Source organism: Panulirus ornatus, chromosome 23 (genome assembly GCF_036320965.1).
Source record: "Panulirus ornatus isolate Po-2019 chromosome 23, ASM3632096v1, whole genome shotgun sequence".
NCBI lineage: Eukaryota > Metazoa > Arthropoda > Malacostraca > Decapoda > Palinuridae > Panulirus > Panulirus ornatus.
Genome location: NC_092246.1, coordinates 19,780,733 through 19,803,028, shown reverse-complemented (window position 1 = coordinate 19,803,028; position 22,296 = coordinate 19,780,733). Strand labels below are relative to the sequence as shown.

The 22,296-nt window shown below is 50.1% G+C and overlaps 1 protein-coding gene across 1 annotated transcript in view; it reads left to right on the top strand.

The window, feature by feature from the left end:
• LOC139756958 (uncharacterized) overlaps positions 1-22,296 on the top strand; it is a 38,813-nt gene that overhangs the window by 6,256 nt on the left and 10,261 nt on the right. Inside the window, exons 2-8 of the mRNA XM_071676903.1 lie at positions 10,191-10,392; positions 14,613-14,744; positions 15,253-15,510; positions 16,484-16,805; positions 18,679-18,821; positions 20,498-20,668; positions 21,181-21,438. Of these exons, the coding sequence (XP_071533004.1) occupies positions 10,191-10,392; positions 14,613-14,744; positions 15,253-15,510; positions 16,484-16,805; positions 18,679-18,821; positions 20,498-20,668; positions 21,181-21,438 (1,486 nt within the window). The remainder of the gene's footprint in view (positions 1-10,190; positions 10,393-14,612; positions 14,745-15,252; positions 15,511-16,483; positions 16,806-18,678; positions 18,822-20,497; positions 20,669-21,180; positions 21,439-22,296) is intronic.

Here is a 22,296-nt window from a genome sequence, read left to right as displayed (position 1 = left end):
ATATATATATATATATATATATATATATATATATATATATATATATATATATATATATATATATATGCGCGTGTGTGGGCGTTTATGTATATACATGTGCATGTCGTTGGGTGGGGGCCATTCCTCGTGTTTCCTTGCGCTACCTCGGTAACGCGGGAGACGGCAGTTAAGTACAATATACATATATATATATATATATATATATATATATATATATATATATATATATATATATATATATATATATATAGGCATGTACACAACAACTCCTCAAAATCGCACTGTCTCATCCCTCCTTCATAGTCTCGCCCCATTTCCCAATTCACAACCCACCTTCACCACAACACCCACAACTCCTCACTCCCTCACAGTCTCCCCAAAATTCACCCCACAACCCTCTACTTCCTCAGTCTTTCCCCCCCTCCCCACCTCTCCACCCCCATCCCCCACAATTCCAATCGCTCGTTCCATCCCTCCCCCCTCACACCCATGAACCCCCTGCTGACCCATGTTTCAGGAGAGAGAGAGAGAGAGAGGGAAACATATAATCAGTCCCCATGGCAACTCGAGGAAGGTGAGGGAGGGAGGGAGGATGGCATGACACCTTCCCCACCTCCCTCCTTCGCCGCTCCCCGCGGTGGTCGCTGGCGAAGAGTCAGTCGCTCACGGTCGGTCGGTCAAGACCCACCCACCCACCCAACCCACCCATCCACCCACCCAACCCCCCCATCCACCCACCCCTGGCCCGGTTCCTCCTCATTAGGGCGTCGGAGCCACGGTAAAGATAACAGGACATCCGCTGGGAAGTCCACCTTCTGCTGGGTAATACCACCCTGATAACCCAGCTGGCTGAGCCCAGCCCCTCCACTCACGTACGACAGATGGTGATAACAGACAACCAGCTGCAGACAACCAGCTGGCTGAGCCCAGCCCTCCTCTCACGTACGACAGATGGTGATAATAGACAACCAGCTGCAGACAACCAGCTGGCTGAGCCCAGCCCTCCTCTCACGTACGACGGATGGTGATAACAGACAACCAGCTGGCTGAGCCCAGCCGTCCATTGACGCACGATAGATGGTTATAACAGACACCCAGCTGGCCGAGCCCAACCGTCCACTGACATACGACAGATGGTGGTAATAGACAACAAGCTGGCTGAGCCCAGCCGTCCACTGACGTACGACAGATGGTGATAACAGACAACCAGCTGGGCTAAGTGAGCTCAGCCGTCCATTGACGTACGACAGATGGTGATAACACAACCAGCTGGCTGAGCCCAGCCGTCCATTGACGTACGACAGATGGTGACAACAGACACCCAGCTGGCTGGTTGGTCACTGTTCTCTCGGTCCATCTGAAAGCACGATGGTAACTTCTGATTACAGAGGCAGCTGGTAGTGAGGTTGTGGTTGTGAGGTTGTGGTTGTGAGGTTGTGGCTGTGGTTGAGGTACGACCCTTGAGCATGACGGTATGACTTTTACATAAGGTGACGGATCACTGGACCTGACTTTTGAGGATCGGGGGAAAGAAAAAGAAAAAAAAATATTGGTACCTTCGGGCATAAAAAGAGTGACCTACCCACATTTATTATGAGAGACTCAGCTGGTGCCGTAATTGCATTTGTTGTGGATTTTCCTGGGTTAGTCGTGCCATGGAAGGGTAGTTAAAGAGAGACACTGTGGATAACACTGGTACTTCGTGTGTAGTGTGAATGCTCTGTGTGAAGGAAGTGAATGTCTTGGTTATCCTTATGTGAATGTAGTGAATGTCCCGGTGTTCAGGCAGTGAGGGGGTGTCGTGTCCTGGTGTTCAGGCAGTGAGGGGGTGTCGTGTCCTGGTGTTCAGGCAGTGAGGGGGTGTCGTGTCCTGGTGTTCAGGCAGTGAGAGGGTGTCGTGTCCTGGTGTTCCTGGTGTTCAGGCAGTGAGGGGGTGTCGTGTCCTGGTGTTCCTGGTGTTCAGGCAGTGAGAGGGTGTCGTGTCCTGGTGTTCCTGGTGTTCAGGCAGTGAGGGGGTGTCGTGTCCTGGTGTTCCTGGTGTTCAGGCAGTGAGGGGGTGTCGTGTCTTGGTGTTCCTGGTGTTCAGGCAGGAATGAGCCCCCATGTCCGTGATACGAGGACACTCAGATAAGCCCTTGGGTCAGGTCCGGTCAGCTGCTGCTGGTGTAAGTGCACTCCCCCCTCTTCCTCCTCGCTGTTCCCCCTTCCCTCCCTCCTCCCCACCACTACGTCACAGACTGTTGTCACAAGCCAGGGGGTCACAGGACAAAGGTCAGAGTATGTGTGTGTGGAGGGGAGGTCTGTCTGTCTGTCTGGACGCTATCACCTCATTTCCTCCCTCATAATCCCTTCAGAAACATACTCTCATTTCCCACATTGTATACAGGATCGAAAGATTCCACATCCTGCTCCTTAACCTTTGGCTCTTCTGTTGGGGGATCTGCGATTCGCTGAACGGGGCAGGGATTACGCCGTCGTTGTGCGAAGTACAAATCTGCGCTTCGTTAAATGAAGCCGGGATCTAGGCTTCGTTAAATGAGGCCGAGATCCTGGCTTCGTTAAATGAGGGAGGAACACTTGGCTAACTTTTTAAAGCGAGGCTGACATTTTGCCTTCGTTAAACGTGGCCCGGGGGATTTTGGGCCCCGTCCATTGAGGCGGTCGAGCTACAGCTGACGACGGGGGACTGCCACTCGAGTCTCCAACAGGAAATGCATTTGTACAAGTAGAGCATTATCAGTGTGCGCGCGCGTCCTTCTTCCTGACGAGGCTCTTGTCCTACTGCACCACACGCCGCACCCACCCCAGAGGTGACTAACCCTTCACACCATCTGTCCAGGACGGGTCAGTGAGAAGGGCTCTTGACGCCCGTCGGTCTGGGACTGACATTACCTTCAGGGCTCTAGAAAAAAAAACCATCTGTCTGGGACCTGTATGATGATAAGGTCACCTTCACACCATGTGTTCGGGACTTGTATGATGATAAGGTACCCTTCAGACCATGTGTTCGGGACTTGTGTCCTTTTACACCATGTGTTCGGGACTTGTATGATGATAAGGTCACCTTCACACCATGTGTTCGGGATTTGTATGATGATAAGGTCCCCTTTCACACCATGTATTCGGGATTTGTATGATGATAAGGTCCCCTTTCACACCATGTATTCGGGACTTGTATGATGATAAGGTCCCCTTTCACACCATGTATTCGGGATTTGTATGATGATAAGGTCCCCTTTCACACCATGTGTTCGAGACTTGTATGATGGTAAGGTACCTTCACACCATGTGTTCGTATCTGGTAATGATAAGAACCCTTCACACCATCTCTCTAAGACTTGCATACCAAGATCCCTCAACACCATCTGTCTTGGACTTACAACAAGATCTCGAATACGTACGCTGTGATCCCCTCCTCAATCTTTTTTTCGTATCTTTAAGAAACATTTGACGAGAAGAGACAAGCCCTTCGTCTGGTGACAAAGACCAGGGGCCGTATGCAGATAACTTCTTAGAATGCTTAAGTATGCTTAACCCCAAAGAAAGTTACTTAACTTTAAGAATTTTGCTAAGCATGTTTCTGAAAGCTGCCCTACGCTAAAGTATTTGCTTAGCAGACAACGAATATTTTGACCCAAACTGCATTTCATACATACTTCTTAAATCTTATGCTTAAGTTTTGCTAAGCATCATGCTTAGTCCTTTTCTGTGTGGCACTTGTCACTTGCTCATCTAAGCATAAAAATAAGCAGAAATCTAAGAATTTTTCTGCATACAGCCCCAGAGACCGTGTCTTGGAGAGACAGAGTGACGTGAGACGTTTATTTACTTGAACGTGAAGTTTACCAAACAAATGCAACGATGTTTTCGAGGTTACGGCATGTAAAAGAGGGTGAAATAAGTCACCCGTAGGCAGTAACGTCTTTAGAGAGGAGAGAAAGAGAGAGAGAGAGAGAGAGAGAGAGAGAGAGAGAGAGAGAGAGAGAGAGAGAGAGAGCGACAGGCGATCAAAAACGGTAGGGCACGGCCTGTATCAGTGGCACCCCATCTCCCTCTCCACCCCCTTTGTATACACATCGGTACCCACCAACGTAATGATATTACATCAGTTCGTGGACCTCCCCACCTCCACACGCATCTGCCTGCACGGCCGACCTTCACAAGCCCTTCGGAGGGTCGTGTAGCTGAAGGAAGGCCAGACCTAGTGTGGGGCGTCAGTCGGCGTCCCCCAGGGCCAATACAAGAGCAAGAAGAAAATGTCGCGGTCAGACTCGACAAGCTCGAGGAGAACAAAGGGTAGTGGGGGATGGAGGAGGGTGATTCACGTACTTCCTCCCTTCCCACGCACTCTTGACCAGCGCCCCACACACACACACACACACACATACGCCCAGTGGCTACTCGTTCGCCCTCACTACCTCCCTGCAACTATTACCTTCAAGCTAGTAGGCTACGGCTCCTATCGTCCTCTCTGGTATGGTGTGGCTGCTAATCTTCCTCCTAGTATTGCCTAGACTGGTTTTCTCCTAGTATGCTACGAACCAGCACCTTCCTCCTAGTCCGCCATGGCTAGTGCCTTCCTCCTAGTCCGCCATGGCAAGTGCCTTCCTCCTAGTATACACTGACTAGGACCCTCCTGCTAATACTCTAAGGCTGATATACCGTTGCTAGTATCTTCCTGCTATTACTCTAAGCCTAGTAAACCGCAGCTAGTATCTTCCTGCTAGTTCTCCGAGGCTAGTAAACCGCAGCTAGTATCTCCCTGCTAATATTCCGAGACTAGTAAACCGCAGCTAGTATCTTCTGCTAGTACTCCGAGGCTAGTAAACCGCAGCAAGCATCTTCCTGCTAGTACTCTGAGGCTAGTAAACCGCAGCTAGTATCTTCCTGCTAGTATTCCGAGACTAGTAAACCGCAGCTAGTATCTTCTGCTAGTACTCCGAGGCTAGTAAACCGCAGCTAGTATCTTTCTGCTAGTACTCTAAGCTGAGTAAACCGCAGCTAGTATCATCCTGCAAGTATTCCGAGGCTAGTAAACCGCAGCTAGTATCTTCTGCTAGTACTCCGAGGCTAGTAAACCGCAGCTAGTATCTTCCTGCTAGTACTCTAAGCTGAGTAAACCGCAGCTAGTATCATCCTGCAAGTACTCCGAGGCTATTAAACCGCAGCTAGTATCTTCTGTTAGTACTTCGAGGCTAGTAAACCGCAGCTAGTATCTTCCTGCTAGTACTCCGAGGCTAGTAAACTGCAGCTAGTATCTTCCTGCTAGTATTCCGAGACTAGTAAACCGCAGCTAGTATCTTCCTGCTAGTACTCTAAGACTAGTAAACCGCAGCTAGTACCCTTCAACTAGCATGACGCAACCAGACCGTGCCAGCTATCTGGGTCGCCACACCGACCTTCCTCTTGCAGCAAACCTTCGTCAGAGCTGCAGGTGGTGGCTAGCGGTGAAGCAGACACGGTAGCTATCTTAGGGCGTGTCAGGGTCGACGGCACTTTTAAGAGCAAGGTGACCCAAAGATGGCACTCACAGTGACCCACGCCAACGCCCTCAGGTCAGCGGCGGTGACCCAAAGGTTATCTATCTGTCTCTCCTTCGTGTCCCATCCGGACGTGTGTGTGTGTGTGTGTCTCAGTTTCCTGTCTCCTCCATCTGTGTCTAGTGACATAGTCATGGCGCGATCACTCATAAAGGGGTTTGGTAAGCAGGGATTATCCTGGAGGTGTTGGCTCCCGGCAGGATACCGCACAGAGCAGTGGCGTCTCCCTGGTCGAGGTGGAGTCCATGTTGCCGCTACTACCCACTGCTCCTTCAGACGCAGCCGGGGGGCCCCTCATGCCCTCCACCATACCACCGACCAGAACGGCGTCTTAGCTACCTCCGTCATAGAGTAGATAGGTAACCCTTGCTGGTCTACCACCACACCTCCGTCGCTGCCACTAAACCCCCACCACTGCCCTGAAGAACAGGCCAATTGTTCTCCTAACACGACCACCATCATGGAGAACACAAGAGAGAACCGTTCTCCTAACACGACCACCATCATGGAGAACTCAAGAGAGAACCGTTCTCCTAACACGACCACCATCATGGAGAACACAAGAGAGAACCGTTCTCCTAACACGACCACCATCATGGAGAACACAAGAGAGAACCGTTCTCCTAACACGACCACCATCATGGAGAACACAAGAGCGAACCGTTCTCCTAACACGACCACCATCATGGAGAACACAAGAGAGAACCGTTCTCCTAACACGACCACCATCATGGAGAACACAAGAGAGAACCGTTCTCCTAACACGATCGTTCTCTCTGCCTTTAACACCCTCGTCCGTCGTCCACTTCCGCAAGGGGCGGTGACTCAAGCTGCCCCCCCCCCCCCGAACGTCGCCTCCGCACACACACACAAGCCTTACACAACAGCGGCTGGAGAGGTCCTTACAGCTGCTGACGCGCCTCTCTACGTACATACCACCTGACGCCACCAACTTCTGACAACAGGGGAAGCACGCTTTTTATGACACATGACACTCGTCCCTCCTCTTCGCTTTTCCCTATTATCTCAAAATTCATTAAAGAAAAACATAGAAATCTTTCAAAAAATGAATAACAAAAAAAAAAAACACCTCTTTTTCTTTTTGAAGATTATTCTTTTAAATATAGGTTTGTAACTAGAGGTTCAAGATGGGGAGAACTTAGGATCCATTAGACAAAAGAGGTTTAAGGTTCATGGCATCTGGTGTCACACTGATAAGGAAATCCTGCTCCTCTCTTGTGTCCAGAGGAGAGGCAAGTGGGTCTTGTCCTTTATTCATCTTGATACCCGACTGTGATGTCACCATGAGATACGATGCGAAGTACAAAGAGGTTGACAGTTGTTCATTTAGTCTGATCGAACCTAAATCATTCGTACTGAGGTTACCAGCACCATAAATGCTATATACTGGAAGCTGAACATCGTACGGAAAATATAATCTATAAGAAATGCACGTAATTCACGTCCATAATCTTTTATACAGTCTGTAATACCATCACAAGTGGACCTGCGAAGCTTAAATAGAACATTCTTATATCCCTATGAGGCCACGGGGGAAAATGAAACACGATAAGTTCCCAAGTGCACTTTTGCGTAATAATCACATCATCACGGGAAACACAAGAGAGGAATATAACAGTCAGTTGATATACAACGGAGACGTAGCTAAGACGCCATTTGGTAATCATGCGATTGTCACATTTTACCAAATGGCGTCCTAAGTAACTAATTTGACAGACGTCTTCTTGATTCGCGATATGAATTATCATTATCATTATTATTATTATTATTATTATTATTATTATTATTATTATTATTATCATTATTGTTGTTGTTGTTATGATTGTTCTTTATACTTGTTCGCCGTTTTTCGCATGAACGAGGTAGCGTTAGGAACAGACAAGGAAAAAAAAGCATTATTCGCACAGGAAGACAACTTTACCCTTGTATTGCCCCGTCTATCAACCTTGTGTATATAAACCATATATTCATTATGTATGTTTGCGCGCGCGCGCGCGCAAACACACACACACACACACACACACACACACACACACACACATCTTAGCTTATGCCAGCTGTACATTTTATCGGCCGGCCGCTTGAGGAGGATGAACATCTTGGGTGGACAGTGGACCGGCTGCCGCGACCGGAATTCGAACCCGAGAAGGCTTGATCTCAGGAGGGCCCATGCATGCAATACGTTTAGCAACACTGACCACTACACCACAGAGGTTCCGTGTGCACATATGTAAAGACCCACAACTTAAAATCCTTTCTTTTCCCTTCTTTTTCCGATATTAATTAAGCTCTCCGAAAACTAAGAAATATATGAGTTTTATTTCTCTAGAAATATATCCGTAAATGAAAAGGTAAATCGTGTTTTTGAACAATAGCTTAGCAAGGCCGAGACGCTCTTTTGAAGACGAGGACACACTTGTAATGGCGCGCTTACTATGGTAGCAGTCATGATGACCGACTCAATGCCTTAATTCACATCTATTCCATACGCACAAACATCGTATATGTTCCATGGCATTAGTGAAGACACGAGAAAAGGAAAAGATGCGGTAAATCTCATAAGGTTGCGGTGCCAGTCCCCGGGGGTAGGCGAGTCCATCTTGAAGGAAATGGGAGCGTAGTCTCCGCCCCCGACGGGTCTCCAGGCTCCGCCCCCCAGCCACCGAAAGCTAGGCTCCACCCCAAACGCGTCGGGCTAAAATATTCCTAAATTCATTTCTGTCGTGTCTAACTTAATTCTTCAATCATCACAAGATATGCCAAGGGAAAAAAATAATTTTTTCATGATAATGTTCGTGAATAGTGCAAAAAACATTAGACTTTCCCCTCGAAATCCGGGATTCAAACCGAAGGATGCGGGACTATGGTTGGTGCGGTTTGGGGCTTCTCAAGATCTTTGTTCAACTTGAGATTAATAATAGATAAAGGACCCGCCGCTGAGCGGCCCCCGGCCACTGGCGCAACACCTTATCGTTTACGGACAACTTGCCACATGTTGTCTGACCGATGTATTAATGAACATCAACACCGCCGATGAGTTTAAGAAGAACGTATGATGAAAATACGTTCTGACGCAAGAACATGTAAATAAAAATGTCAACAACGCCACGTTCAAAATTCCTGTAGACTTGCCTAAAGTTAAAGTTATCTTTAAGAAAGCGGGTAACATCTTGTATGAAGTCTGCGAGGCGATAACACAAACTAGACGACAAAAATAGTTGACTGGTCTGATGTAAAGCGAGTTTTCTCAGCTATAGAAGCTTTTGACCGAGCAGTTAACATCACAGTGCCTTGGGGGTCTGATATTCTTTGGCAGAACATGGAAATAAGATCAGACTTAATTCGAGTTCATTTGATTGCCTATACCAATCATGAGGACTGGAACAGCAAGCTGGGGATGTTTTCTACGTGGTTCTCTCTCTCTCTCTCTCTCTCTCTCTCTCTCTCTCTCTCTCTCTCTCTCTCTCTCTCTCTCTCTCTCTCTCTCTCTCTCTCTCTCTCTCTCCACCCCCAGACTTCCCAGTGAATCTTTCGGTCGTGCAGATCAAAATGGAAGAGGGGGGCGTGATCTGCTGTTGCCAAAATTGAATCCTTGTGACCTCCGGCAGTTCTGGTCATGGACACACACAGGCCAAGATGGCGGCGGGTCCTTCGTCTGAGGACCTAGCCACCAGGACCGGATGTGAGTGCGGTTGTTCGGGCGTCTGTAACCGGCAGGTGACGCAACGCCAAGCCTAACCTCGGCAGCTCCTCCGTGATGGTCGGTGGCGCAACCGCTGAAGCACTTCCTAACTAGTGCTGCCGCCACCACCTGGGTCTGAGGGGGCTACCCTGATAGTGGCCTGCCTGCCTACTCGGCCATGCCGTTGGGAACCGCTGCGCTGGTTCTAATGGGCAACAACGCGACGCTAAGACCTTAGGGGAGGGTTTTTGCAGGCGTGGTCTTTGACCTGACCCACGAAGGGTTATGTGAAAGTCCACGCGATCATAGCTGAGGGTACGCCATGTACACTAAACCGCAAAGGAAGTGAGTATGGTCAAGTATCACTCCCGTTGGCGACCTAATGTCTTGATAAATGTCACAAATCCCCTGTCTCTTGTCTACCTAGTACTCAATACCGACCTAGTACTACAGGCAAGAAGTACCTGGTGGCATAACATGGGTAGTGGTGACTTGATGGTACCTCAACGAGGTATCAGAGGAAAGAATGACCCCCCACCCCACCCCTCCCGGAGTGACTCAGATACCGGTATTGTACCGACGATGAGCATGTAACTGTAATGAGTCACGAGCTTACAAGAGCTAACTTTCTGGAACACTTCGAGGCGACGCTGGGAGACAGAAGTAGTGTCTTGTCAGGTTTTGACGCAAGGCAAAGCCACGCCGCTGAACGTACTGTTGTGAGGGAGAGATAACGCAGGCTCCGGTTTACACTCTGCTGCCTGGCTACAGTATGCACGCGTCGGCTTGACTTTCTTCGCTACTTTTTGTCTTTGTAAAAGAAATAAAGTAACACCTTACCTGTTGTACACGTGCACTCCCTCCAGGAAGACTAATCACACCATCACGCTCTCTCCTTCTCTCCTGTAGTAGACAGAACGGTGACTAAAGGCGTCTTCCTCCGGCAGGCGATCTGTTCAGGACGGGGCGCAGCCGGAGGAGTACCGGGTCAAGTGGGAGGGTCATGAGAGCCACCTGACGCAGCAGGTGGCCCGCCTGGAGCAGGACCCAGACTCCGCCGACCTGACGGTGGCCACCAGGGGCGCCTCCATCCCCGCCCATAGGATAGTCCTCGTCGCCGCCAGCCCCTTCTTCCGCTCCGTCCTGCAGGTAGGTCAAGGGACAGTTAGGTGGGTGGGTGTTAGGCTCCAGGTGGTATGAGGCAATAGGTGGGTGGAAGACACCATGACAATGGGTGGCACTAGGTGGATGAGTGGTATCTAGAGGGTGGGAGGCACTAGGTGGGTTAGTGGCATCATAGATGGGGGAGGCACCAGGTGGGTTAGTGGCATCATAGACGGGGGAGGCACCAGGTGCCATGTGGTTGGGACAAGGGGAAAGCATCGCTAGCGATCTGGGCCTGGAAAGCGGGTACATGACAAACGCCGCGGTGCAGGCTCAACGCACCGCTGCAACTACCTCCCTCCCTCCCTCCTCCATTGATCCCCCCTAGAAACCTAGGCGCTGGTACCTCCCTGGTAGGTGGGGTGCCTGCCCCATCCACTACACCTACGAGAAAGAGAATAGCAAGGGTGGGTGCCACCTGCTACTGTCGAAACCACCTGGAAATACCTAGAAAACATTTTAGATTAAGCCAATAACTGGGACGATTTAGAATCATTGTAGGGTTTGGTCGTAAGTGTCTCTGTATTGCCAGACTCAATTTTGCGACACAAATTTGAAAACTTATTTTCATCTTTTCAAGAGCTGCTAAAAAAAAAAAAAAGAGTTAACTGGGACACACATATCTACCTCCCGAAAATTGTGCGCGAGTTCACAACTTGACGACACTTGGGAACGTACGAGAGATGATTATTCTACCCTCATAATACCTTAAGAAACACTCGTGCTTACGGCAAGAGGAGGGCCAACCAGAGAATCTCGTGGACGAAGACGATTGTGTCCTAAGAAGGACATTCTCGCCGACCCGTGCGTGACTCACAGACCACACCAGACTTTCGCGGGCAAAGGGTGGAGGGAAGGAGGGTAAAGGGGAGGGACGGGGGGAGGGTTAAGACACACACACACACACACACACACACACACACACACACACCGACACTGTGTCCCATAAGTGTGGTAATTCCCGTAAGTCGGGAGGAGCCAGCTGCAACTTCCACCAGAGGGGTCTGTCCTTGTGGCTGGACAAGAAAGTTTTAGAATTCATAGAAAACGACATAAGCAAGGCAGATTGTGTACTCTCTCTCTCTCTCTCTCTCTCTCTCTCTCTCTCTCTCTCTCTCTCTCTCTCTCTCTCTCTCTCTCTCTCCGTGTCGCAGAAGGCGACTCAAGAGGTGGGGAGAGCAGGTGGTGGTATAAAATCCTCCCCTCCTATATTACTTTCCAAAAGGGGAACAGAGGAAAGAGTCAAATGAGGATCTTTTCTTCCCTTTTTTTGTTTTTTCTAAGGCTTAGTCCTCTCTTCTGGAAGGTACTTAGCTCACGAGGGAAATGGCGAAGAAGTGTAAAGATACAGAGAGAGAGAGAGAGAGAGAGAGAGAGAGAGAGAGAGAGAGAGAGAGAGAGAGAGAGAGAGAGAGAGAGAGAGAGAGAGAGAGAGAGACCGTGTTGGCTAATGTATGTGTATGTATCGGTGGATGTATACTGACGAGTATATACATTCTTGCCTTCTTCAGTACACATCGTGAGGGGGGACCAAGCTGCGCTGGGGAGGGAGGAGCTTGGTGCCCTCAAAGGACAGCGCGGAGGGAGAGAGTGGGAAGTGGCCGACACCAAAACAGGAAACTAAGCTCTTTGGGGAAAACCAACGTCTTGTGCAAGAATGTCTCCCACTCCCTCTGTCTCTCACTCACACACCCTCTGTGTGTGTGTGTCTCTCTCTCTCTTTTATCCCTTTGGATACATTCTCTCTCTCTCTCTCTCTCTCTCTCTCTCTCTCTCTCTCTCTCTCTCTCTCTCTCTCTCTCTCTCTCTCTCTATCTATCTATCTATCTATCTATCTATCTATCTGTTCACTGACTCTTCATCCGTCTATTTTCTCATCACATACTGGGGTTATCTGTCTGTTTTCTCCTCACATGCTGTGGTTCTCTGTCTCCCCTTCTTTCCCTCCTACTCTGCCCTCACACGACACCAAGCGTCTTCGTGCACGAGAAAGACCACCCCATATACCCGCGAGGGTCGCCACTTGGTGTTCTTTCCCTGTACACATGTACACATTGTGTACACGAGGCAACACAAACTATGTACACATTGTGTACACGAGGCAACACAAACTATGTACACATTGTGTACACGAAGCAACACAAACTATGTACGGTAAGAACGCAGAAGGCGTGGGTTGTGGGTTGTAAAAAGCCTTTGTCTCCAGAGAACTAGGGCGTGGACGGTCTGTTGAACACCAGGGTATCGACGATCTGTTGAACACCGGGGCATCGACGGTCTGTTGTTCAACACCAGGGAATCGACGGTCTGTTGAACACCAGGGCATCGACGGTCTGTTGAACACCAGGGTATCGACGGTCTGTTGAACACCAGGGCATCGACGGTCTGTTGAACACCAGGGTATCGACGGTCTGTTGTTCAACACCAGGGAATCGACGGTCTGTTGAACACCAGGGCATCGACGGTCTGTTGAACACCAGGGCATCGACGGTCTGTTGAACACCAGGGCATCGACGGTCTGTTGAACACCAGGGCATCGACGGTCTGTTGTTCAACACCAGGGAATCGACGGTCTGTTGAACACCATAGCATCGACAGTCTGTTGAACACCAGGGTATAGACGGTCTGTTGTTCAACATCAGGGTATAGACGGTCTGTTCAACATCAGGGTATCGACGGTCTGTTGAACCACACACACCACACTAAACCCATACCTCACACACCACACTAAACCCATACCTCACACACCACACTAAACCCATACCTCACACACTACACTAAACCCATACCTCACATACCACACTAAACCCATACCTCACACACCACACTAAACCCATACCTCACACACCACACTAAACCCATACCTCACATACCACACTAAACCCATACCTCACACACCACACTTAACCCATACCTCACACACCACACTAAACCCATACCTCACACACCACACTAAACCCATACCTCACACACCACACTAAACCCATACCTCACACACCACACTGAACCCATACCTCACACACCACACTAAACCCATACCTCACACACCACACTAAACCCATACCTCACACATCCTGTAGATTGACAGTATGTTGAACAAGCCCCTGGTGAACATCCCACAGCAGCGGATGCTACTTAAATAAGCCTAAAGTAGCAGGTCAAGTAACAATGAAAAAAAAAAGTGTGTCATCCTTCAGGGGAACACACTGTAAAGAAACGGGTCAACCTAATATGATCTAGACATTTCGTGTGTCATAAGACCATAACACTGCAGTAAATGGTGTCATAAAACCATACCACTGGGATAAATCGTGTCAAAAGCCCGTACCACTCGAATAAATGGTGTCATAAGCCCATACCACTAGAGTAAATGGTATCATTAGACCATACCACTGAAGTAAATGGTGTCATAAGATCGTACCACTAAAGAGTGTCATAAGACCGTACCACTGGGGCAAATGTGTCATAATGCCATACCACTGGAGTAAATGATGTCTTAAGTCCACACCACTAGAATAACTGGTGTCATATGGCCACACTGCAGGAGAAAATGGTGTTATAATTCCAGAAAATTGGGTTAAGTGGTGTCATAAGACCACACCACTGGAGAACCTGCTGGCATGCGGCCACACCACTGAAGTAGGTCGTGTCAAAAGATGACATGACTGGAGTGGGTGGCATAAGGTGACACGACCACTGGAGTAGGTGTCATTCATAAGGTAAAATGCCTGGAGTAGGAGGCGTGTCATAAGCTGACATGACAGGAATAGGTGGTGTCATAAAGTGACACGACTGGAGTAGATGTTGTGTCATCAGACCACACCACTGAAGCAGGTCAGGGGGTTCCAAATCACTCTCCTAAACCAGCCTCACCTCAGATATACGTGAAGGGCAAATCCTCTTCGTCCTCACTCCAGTGTTGTGATTTCCCCCTAGTGCAGCACACTCAGTGACCCAAACAAAGGCGTCGGGTGGTAGTGGTACCAGGCACAGGTACCAAGCATAGTTGCCAAGTACAGGGGTTGAGATCAGGTACGAAATACGAAGGTTCAACGCCCAGGAGCCTATGACGAGTCGAACGGACTGCGACCTCGCAATGTGCCACGCCAGGACACGCGCCCTGCAGCGGCGGCGTGGGGCCTCGCTAATCCCCGTACTCTCCTTGGTGGCCACCACCTCAAACACTTCCTCCCTCTCTCCCCCAGGGCCTCCCAGCTAGCCAGCACCCAGTGATCGTGGTCAGGGGCGCCGACCCTCGCCATCTGCGGCATGTCGTGTCCTTCTGCTACAGCGGCTCCATTAGGATACCCTCGCAAGACGTCCCCGAGGTCCTTCAGGTGAGTTCCTCCATCAGGATAAGCTCAAAGGACGTCCCCGAGGTTCTCCAGGTGAGTCCTTCCATCAGGATAAGCTCGCAGGACGTCCCCGAGGTCCTATAGGTAAGTCCTTCCATCAGGATAAGCTCGCAGGACGTCCCCGAGGTCCTATAGGTGAGTCCTTCCATCACGATACCCTCGCAGGACGTCCTTAAGGTCATCCAGGTGGGTGACCTTGCAGGACGTCCCCAAGTCCCTCCAGGCAAGTCCTTCGTCAGGATTCCCTTGCAGGACGTCCCTGAGGTCCTCCAAGCGAGTCCCTCCATTAGGATACCCTCGCAGGACGTTCCTACGATAGGTGAGTCCCCTCTCCTCCGCTACACGTAGCGAGGATTTTGGTAAGGCCGAGTCCTCTGGCACAATATGTTGTACAGGTAGGTGCAGGATAGCATCCCTCAGTCGCCTCTTACGTCCACCACCTGTTTTCACCACCACCCGCTAACCACCTGTCCCCCCTTCACACCCACAGCTGGCTAAGGACCTCGAGATCAGCGGCCTAAGTGTGGTGAAGCCCGACGGCGCCGCCCTAAGCCCCTCTCTCTCCGTGACGCCTCCCGCCTCCCTCCGCTCCAGGGTCTTCCGCGCGCCCTCGCCAACCATGTTCCCCTTCACACAGCCCATGCACGCCCACTCCCCGCCCACGCCAGCCCTCCAGGGCCGCAACGAGGAGGACTCGCTGGGCTCACTCAAGAGAGACTACAGTCCGCTTGGCCTCAAGGACACACAGGTGAGTTGAGGGAGGAGGGAATGTTTATGAGTTCCTCTTGGTGTTTGCTGAACCCGTCTTTCGGTGGTGGAAATGTCATAGGAACGAGGGAGGAACGAAAATAAGAAATAAAAATTCCATAGCTTCGTTGTACAAGGAAAGAAGAATGGGGTGGGTGGATGGGTGTATCATAACGAACAATCCTCGTATGGCTGGTCACCACAGAGAAATTGTGAAAAGCAGCACCAGCAGGTATGAGCAGGAATACAGACGCGTACACCTCACGACAGCAGTGGCCGAAATGATGCCTGAAGGAGAGGAAGGCATCGGCAAGATCACGGCTGAAGAGCAAAAGGAAGGAAGCTTAATGTGCGAAGTTACTTATGCCACACACACTGTCAGGTGATCTATGGACGTCGAGAACCAGATAGATCACACTTGGATACTGGACGTGAGAGCCACATTGACGTTGTGAAAGAAGGAAGTGGACTTCGAAGTGTCTGAGAACGTGAGAGTTAAGGAGAAATTCAAAGGCCTTCGAGACAGTTGAAGTGAGAGGGGATGAAGCGACGGACAGAAGGCTTAGAACGATCTCTCTTCGTAGGGATGCGCTGCACCAAGGCATGCTTCCTAGATATATCCTCCGAGTCAAACATCTTGCCCACTTGCTGCTGAAAGAGCATTCGAAAGGCAGTGGGCGAGGAAAACACAGAAGAGATCATAAAATCAACCTGGAGGAGGGAGAAAAGGGATGGGAAATCATCTAAGAACAATGTCAGGGGAGACAAAATTGCTGAGTGGAGCAGCTTTATCAATTAAGGTGTTAGTTCTAGGATCGATCTGGCCGGGAGAGTGAATCAAATACGAAATAATGGAGATGGTTAGATAGACTTCTGTTTACTGGTTTATCTTCATGTATTGATTGTATCATTCCTATTATAAACCAATGACCTTTTTTTGTTGAGTTCATACGTCAATCTATCTCACTTTACAGATCAAGAAGCGGTGCAAAGTTGAGCCTCTAGCGTCCCGAAGCGACAATGACTTGTCTACCCTCGCCTCCCCAAGATCCACGCCTCCAGCCTCCGCCCCGCCCCTTCTGCTCAACCACACCCCCAGCACCCACTTCTTCAGGAACACTCACCTCAGTCCCCCTAACTCCGCCCCTCCTCAGCCCGTGAGGGGTCTCTCCCCACGTCACTCCAGCTCCTCCCCCTCCACACATGACTTGGTGAGTAGCCCTAGAAGCAGATTTTCTTGTTTGACATCCGATTTTCGTGTAATATCCTCCGTTCTCTCTTGGGGCGTACTGCCATGTAAGTTTTAGAATAGTCTACAAGACACCGGCACCATGTTAAGGAACATACATTAGGATTTCACAATATCTTTTTTTCTACGTGTGTGTGTGTGTGTGTGTGTGTGTATACCACATGGCTCCTTCGGAGGGTCGTTCCGAGGCGGGAGGGAGCATTCAATTGCAGGACCCGAGCCTATATGCTGCTATAGCCTTATGATCCATATTAAAGGTGTTCGTTTCTGGTACATTTCCTGAAGGAGGGCGAAGCGTCGAAGACAACGGATCCCCCCCCCCCTCTCTCTCTCTCTCTCTCTCTCTCTCTCTCTCTCTCTCTCTCTCAAGGGAAACATGGCTTCCCATTCGCAGGTTCGAAGCAACGCAACATTTTTGTCTTTATCATTTTCTTTTCTTAGCAAGCTGTACGAGGTCCCGTGTGTGTGTGTGTGTGTGTGCGTTCGCCTGAAGAGCAACCATTCTCTCGCCAGTGTCTGAGGCTGACGTCGACTCCTTGTGACACTTCGCTGTTGGGGAGAAAGTCTTGACCCCAGCAACTATACCTGGTCACAGTGGGTCATGTTCCTTCTGCTGCAGGTTAATAATGGAACAACCGCCAGTGTCTTGTGGTAGTTACGTCTCCTGCCAGAGGTCATGTTCCTTCTCCTGCAGGATTCTTACGAAGGAGAACTTCACTGTTGTTAGTGTTATCTGGAGTGGCTCACCCTGCGCCCCGTGTGTTCCAGGTTATCGCGTCATTCCCGCCTTGTCTAACACTGGTGCAGTGAGGGTTCACCTGAACTGTTACCCAAGTGGCCTGCCTTTGATCCCTACTGACATATCTATATCATTTTTCTCCCCGTTGTTCCCCACACTACTGTTGATCTTCACTGAAGTTTCCTTATAGACAAAAGGTAATAGAGAGAGAGAGAGAGGGGAGAGAGAGAGAGAGAGAGAGAGAGAGAGAGAGAGAGAGAGGAGGACCGTGTTGGCTAATGTATGTGTATGTATCGGTGGATGTATACTGACGAGTATATACATTCTTGCCTACTTCAGTACACATCGTGAGGGGGGACCAAGCTGCGCTGGGGAGGGAGGAGCTTGGTGCCCTCAAAGGACAGCGCGGAGGGAGAGAGTGGGAAGTGGCCGACACCAAAACAGGAAACTAAGCTCTTTGGGGAAAACCAACGTCTTGTGCAAGAATGTCTCCCACTCCCTCTGTCTCTCACTCACACACCCTCTGTGTGTGTGTGTCTCTCTCTCTCTCTTTTATCCCTTTGGATACATTCTCTCTCTCTCTCTCTCTCTCTCTCTCTCTCTCTCTCTCTCTCTCTCTCTCTCTCTCTCTCTCTCTCTCTCTCTCTATCTATCTATCTATCTATCTATCTATCTATCTGTTCACTGACTCTTCATCCGTCTATTTTCTCTTCACATGCTGGAGTTATCTGTCTGTTTTCTCCTCACATGCTGTGGTTCTCTGTCTCCCCTTCTTTCCCTCCTACTCTGCCCTCACACGACACCAAGCGTCTTCGTGCACGAGAAAGACCACCCCATATACCCGCGAGGGTCGCCCCTTGGTGTTCTTTCTCTGTACACATGTACACATTGTGTACACGAGGCAACACAAACTATGTACACATTGTGTACACGAGGCAACACAAACTATGTACACATTGTGTACACGAAGCAACACAAACTATGTACGGTAAGAACGCAGAAGGCGTGGGTTGTGGGTTGTAAAAAGCCTTTGTCTCCAGAGAACTAGGGCGTGGACGGTCTGTTGAACACCAGGGTATCGACGATCTGTTGAACACCGGGGCATCGACGGTCTGTTGTTCAACACCAGGGAATCGACGGTCTGTTGAACACCAGGGCATCGACGGTCTGTTGAACACCAGGGTATCGACGGTCTGTTGAACACCAGGGCATCGACGGTCTGTTGAACACCAGGGCATCGACGGTCTGTTGTTCAACACCAGGGAATCGACGGTCTGTTGAACACCAGGGCATCGACGGTCTGTTGAACACCAGGGCATCGACGGTCTGTTGAACACCAGGGCATCGACGGTCTGTTGAACACCAGGGCATCGACGGTCTGTTGTTCAACACCAGGGAATCGACGGTCTGTTGAACACCATAGCATCGACAGTCTGTTGAACACCAGGGTATAGACGGTCTGTTGTTCAACATCAGGGTATAGACGGTCTGTTCAACATCAGGGTATCGACGGTCTGTTGAACCACACACACCACACTAAACCCATACCTCACACACCACACTAAACCCATACCTCACACACCACACTAAACCCATACCTCACACACTACACTAAACCCATACCTCACATACCACACTAAACCCATACCTCACACACCACACTAAACCCATACCTCACACACCACACTAAACCCATACCTCACATACCACACTAAACCCATACCTCACACACCACACTGAACCCATACCTCACACACCACACTAAACCCATACCTCACACACCACACTAAACCCATACCTCACACACCACACTAAACCCATACCTCACACACCACACTGAACCCATACCTCACACACCACACTAAACCCATACCTCACACACCACACTAAACCCATACCTCACACATCCTGTAGATTGACAGTATGTTGAACAAGCCCCTGGTGAACATCCCACAGCAGCGGATGCTACTTAAATAAGCCTAAAGTAGCAGGTCAAGTAACAATGAAAAAAAAAAGTGTGTCATCCTTCAGGGGAACACACTGTAAAGAAACGGGTCAACCTAATATGATCTAGACATTTCGTGTGTCATAAGACCATAACACTGCAGTAAATGGTGTCATAAAACCATACCACTGGGATAAATCGTGTCAAAAGCCCGTACCACTCGAATAAATGGTGTCATAAGCCCATACCACTAGAGTAAATGGTATCATTAGACCATACCACTGAAGTAAATGGTGTCATAAGATCGTACCACTAAAGAGTGTCATAAGACCGTACCACTGGGGCAAATGTGTCATAATGCCATACCACTGGAGTAAATGATGTCTTAAGTCCACACCACTAGAATAACTGGTGTCATATGGCCACACTGCAGGAGAAAATGGTGTTATAATTCCAGAAAATGGGGTTAAGTGGTGTCATAAGACCACACCACTGGAGAACCTGCTGGCATGCGGCCACACCACTGAAGTAGGTCGTGTCAAAAGATGACATGATTGGAGTGGGTGGCATAAGGTGACACGACCACTGGAGTAGGTGTCATTCATAAGGTAAAATGCCTGGAGTAGGAGGCGTGTCATAAGCTGACATGACAGGAATAGACGGTGTCATAAAGTGACACGACTGGAGTAGATGTTGTGTCATCAGACCACACCACTGAAGCAGGTCAGGGGGTTCCAAATCACTCTCCTAAACCAGCCTCACCTCAGATATACGTGAAGGGCAAATCCTCTTCGTCCTCACTCCAGTGTTGTGATTTCCCCCTAGTGCAGCACCCTCAGCGACCCAAACAAAGGCGTCGGGTGGTAGTGGTACCAGGCACAGGTACCAAGCATAGTTGCCAAGTACAGGGGTTGAGATCAGGTACGAAATACGAAGGTTCAACGCCCTGGAGCCTATGACGAGTCGAACGGACTGCGACCTCGCAATGTGCCACGCCAGGACACGCGCCCTGCAGCGGCGGCGTGGGGCCTCGCTAATCCCCGTACTCTCCTTGGTGGCCACCACCTCAAACACTTCCTCCCTCTCTCCCCCAGGGCCTCCCAGCTAGCCAGCACCCAGTGATCGTGGTCAGGGGCGCCGACCCTCGCCATCTGCGGCATGTCGTGTCCTTCTGCTACAGCGGCTCCATTAGGATACCCTCGCAAGACGTCCCCGAGGTCCTTCAGGTGAGTTCCTCCATCAGGATAAGCTCAAAGGACGTCTCCGAGGTTCTCCAGGTGAGTCCTTCCATCAGGATAAGCTCGCAGGACGTCCCCGAGGTCCTATAGGTAAGTCCTTCCATCAGGATAAGCTCGCAGGACGTCCCCGAGGTCCTATAGGTGAGTCCTTCCATCACGATACCCTCGCAGGACGTCCTTAAGGTCCTCCAGGTGGGTGACCTTGCAGGACGTCCCCAAGTCCCTCCAGGCAAGTCCTTCGTCAGGATTCCCTTGCAGGACGTCCCTGAGGTCCTCCAAGCGAGTCCCTCCATTAGGATACCCTCGCAGGGGAGACGTTCCTACGATAGGTGAGTCCCCTCTCCTCCGCTACACGTAGCGAGGATTTTGGTAAGGCCGAGTCCTCTGACACAATATGTTGTACAGGTAGGTGCAGGATAGCATCCCTCAGTCGCCTCTTACGTCCACCACCTGTTTTCACCACCACCCGCTAACCACCTGTCCCCCCTTCACACCCACAGCTGGCTAAGGACCTCGAGATCAGCGGCCTAAGTGTGGTGAAGCCCGACGGCGCCGCCCTAAGCCCCTCTCTCTCCGTGACGCCTCCCGCCTCCCTCCGCTCCAGGGTCTTCCGCGCGCCCTCGCCAACCATGTTCCCCTTCACACAGCCCATGCACGCCCACTCCCCGCCCACGCCAGCCCTCCAGGGCCGCAACGAGGAGGACTCGCTGGGCTCACTCAAGAGAGACTACAGTCCGCTTGGCCTCAAGGACACACAGGTGAGTTGAGGGAGGAGGGAATGTTTATGAGTTCCTCTTGGTGTTTGCTGAACCCGACTTTCGGTGGTGGAAATGTCATAGGAACGAGGGAGGAACGAAAATAAGAAATAAAAATTCCATAGCTTCGTTGTACAAGGAAAGAAGAATGGGGTGGGTGGATGGGTGTATCATAACGAACAGTCCTCGTATGGCTGGTCACCACAGAGAAATTGTGAGAAGCAGCACCAGCAGGTATGAGCAGGAATACAGACGCGGACACCTCACGACAGCAGTGGCCGAAATGATGCCTGAAGGAGAGGAAGGCATCGGCAAGATCACGGCTGAAGAGCAAAAGGAAGGAAGCTTAATGTGCGAAGTTACTTATGCCACACACACTGTCAGGTGCTCTATGGACATCGAGAGAGCCAACACAAAGGATTGACCAGATAGATCACACTTGGATACTGGACGTGAGAGCCACATTGACGTTGTGAAAGAAGGAAGTGGACTTCGAAGTGTCTGAGAACGTGAGAGTTAAGGAGAAATTCAAAGGCCTTCGAGACAGTTGAAGTGAGAGGGGATGAAGCGACGGACAGAAGGCTTAGAACGATCTCTCTTCGTAGGGATGCGCTGCACCAAGGCATGCTTCCTAGATATATCCTCCGAGTCAAACATCTTGCCCACTTGCTGCTGAAAGAGCATTCGAAAGGCAGTGGGTGAGGAAAACACAGAAGAGATCATAAAATCAACCTGGAGGAGGGAGAAAAGGGATGGGAAATCATCTAAGAACAATGTCAGGGGAGACAAAATTGCTGAGTGGAGCAGCTTTATCAATTAAGGTGTTAGTTCTAGGATCGATCTGGCCGGGAGAGTGAATCA